The 2500-nt window shown below is 35.8% G+C and overlaps 1 protein-coding gene across 5 annotated transcripts in view; it reads left to right on the forward strand.

Moving 5' to 3' along the window:
• Positions 1-2500, forward strand: part of HisRS (histidine--tRNA ligase) — a 14995-nt gene that overhangs the window by 1667 nt on the left and 10828 nt on the right. For 2 of the 5 annotated variants that reach the window (XM_027367949.2, XM_070128170.1), the window contains exon 2: positions 1830-2039. The exons of 2 other annotated variants lie outside the window; for them this stretch is intronic. In XM_027367949.2, coding sequence (XP_027223750.2) covers positions 1830-2039 — 210 coding nt within the window. Of the gene's footprint in view, positions 1-1238; positions 1330-1829; positions 2040-2500 lie in introns of all 5 variants that reach the window. One more of the 5 variants, XM_070128172.1, reaches the window with a different exon arrangement.

The raw sequence follows: 2500 nt of genomic DNA on the forward strand, positions 1-2500 counted from the left end.
ATGCAAATACAAATGCTATCTGCAGGATGCCATCTGTGCTCAAAAAAATATATCACCATTCTTGTAGCCACAAAGCCGGAGCGTTTCATTTAATTTCAGACAGTGAAATGGATCACGACAAATATAACAAGTTTTGAATGCAATAATGATTAGACTTTATGGGAATACAAAGTGCAACATCAGGTCTGGAAAGTTTACATCTGATATTTGTTAAAGTTGATATATGTACCTGCACACTGAAATCTTGTAGATGTGCATTTTTAAGAAAAATATTTGTCATGAGCCGCAGTTTGCAAACTTTCCAATCTGGGTTTCACAGGGTTGTAATGTAAGTGTACATTCACTTATTTTCTGTACCAATCATTTGCAATGGAAAATCACAACTGATTCATGAATATTTTAAGGTGAATAATTGGTACAAAAGATAATGGTTACAAGATTGGTCTTAATGAGTGACCATGAACTGCTTAAAACACCTGGATTGACAGGCAAACCTTGATCAGTGATGCTAGACATGTTCTACATCTCACTTTCTTCATTTTGAGATCTTAAAAAATGCCCAATCAGACTATAATGCTCATAAGGGCACCTTTTCAGACAAAGATGTTGAGGATATACAGGACCTTATAAGTTAGTTATCATCCTTGCATAAAAGCTGTGAATGAGAAAGAATTATTTCCCTTTTCAAGTTATGTAATTAACATTTCAGTGATTCATATCCTTCAGGATATGAATCAATGATTGTGATGAGTATTGAATATCAAAACCCTAATTATGCATTTTGCTGAGTGGATTCATTTATTCTTATGCACATCTTTTCCGCAGTTGTCACAAGTAACTCTGTTTTGTCATCCTGTAGGAATGCAGTTAGTACTAGGGCTTCCACAATTTCATATCCACATATATACATGTTTCACATGGTATAATTTTTATACTTTATATTGTTTTTACATTGTATGACTGTTATACTTTGTATTATAATATTGGAATAGGGTAATTCTTTACAGTATGGATGCACTCACCAGTCCCCAGATCCAAGTCACAACCTTTATTCGGGCATTCCAAGGGGAGGGTTAATGGGGTCTCTGCCTCCAACAACCCCCAGGACACATTGTCTTCAACTTGTATATACAGCAAGATAGAGCTGAAACTTCGGAGGACTGAGTGGGCTTAGGCTGGGAGTGGCACTTTTCATGATCTCTTTCCTTTATTTGTCATGTTCTCATTTGTACCTGCAGATTATCAATGGAACCAATGACTACAACTTTTGTCCTCTACAAGAATACCATCTTCAATTTCTGCTACCTGAATACGACCATACCATAAATAGTAACCCTTTATTCAACCATCTGAATTGCCATGACTGGGCATTACAACCCAAGAAGAGGGTTGATGGGGGCTCTGCCCCCCCCCACCCTTTTTCTTATATTTGTTGCAATACTGTACATGTTTACAGATAATTTCTTGTATGAATTACTACAACTTTTTTGTCCTCATTTGAAATATCATCATCAGTTTGCCCTAACCTAGTGTGTCCTTACTGTAAAGATTAACCCAAGAATCAAAATAATATTTTTTAAAATATTTCTTTTATGTATGATGAATCGACTTTTTAGGTTTATTGACAGATTATAAAACTGAAGGAAAGACTGATGGAAAATAGTAAGAAGTAATCTGTATTATATTCATTACATTAGTAGAAAAGCTACCCCAACTTTTCCAGCTTCCTTGATATGAAAGTTGACAGTAGACAAGAGAAAAGATTTTTAAAATCTAGAGGTATCCACTCTTGTAATCCCATTCTCAAAAAAAGAATTCTGTCTGCACAGGAGCTGCTCATACTTGATGGTCACCTCTCAGAATACAGCTACGTGGGTGGATACCTGCCGACCCAGGCTGACTTTGTACTCTTAAAATCGGGGCACATTCCATCCGATCCCCCTCATAGCCTTCCCAGTGTGAGACGCTGGGCTGCACACATGGCCAGTTTCTCAGCCAGTGAGCTCGAAGCTTTGCCCCAGCTGAAAGATGGGTGTAAGGTGTGAAGAGAATAGTATTTTATTGAGTTATTTTCATTTATTTATTTATTTATTTATTTATTTATTTATTTATTTATTTATTTATTTTTGATGAGCACTTGCCTTGCTGCAGTTCTGTAGTCTCCAGGTGATGCCAATATTAAGCTAGCTTTTCCTTCATATTAGTTATGTAAGAACCAAGGCTTGGGAGGGGGGGTAAAGAGGGTGTCTAGGCTCTTTGGACAAACAGACACATGTGATCCTATGTATGTATCCCAGCACTGATCTTTTTATGAAACTAATTGAAATTAGGCACTGGTAGTATTAACTCTTGTATGTAAATTCTGATATAATTGTATGAAATATCAGATGGAATCTGAAGTAAACATTTAGAATTTTACTTTCTCTTTATGAAAAATCGATTAATTAACTCAATGTACATTTCAGCTAAATAAACACATCAGGCATAGAATTTTATAGAA

This window comes from Penaeus vannamei, chromosome 12 (assembly GCF_042767895.1).
Source record: "Penaeus vannamei isolate JL-2024 chromosome 12, ASM4276789v1, whole genome shotgun sequence".
Lineage (NCBI taxonomy): Eukaryota > Metazoa > Arthropoda > Malacostraca > Decapoda > Penaeidae > Penaeus > Penaeus vannamei.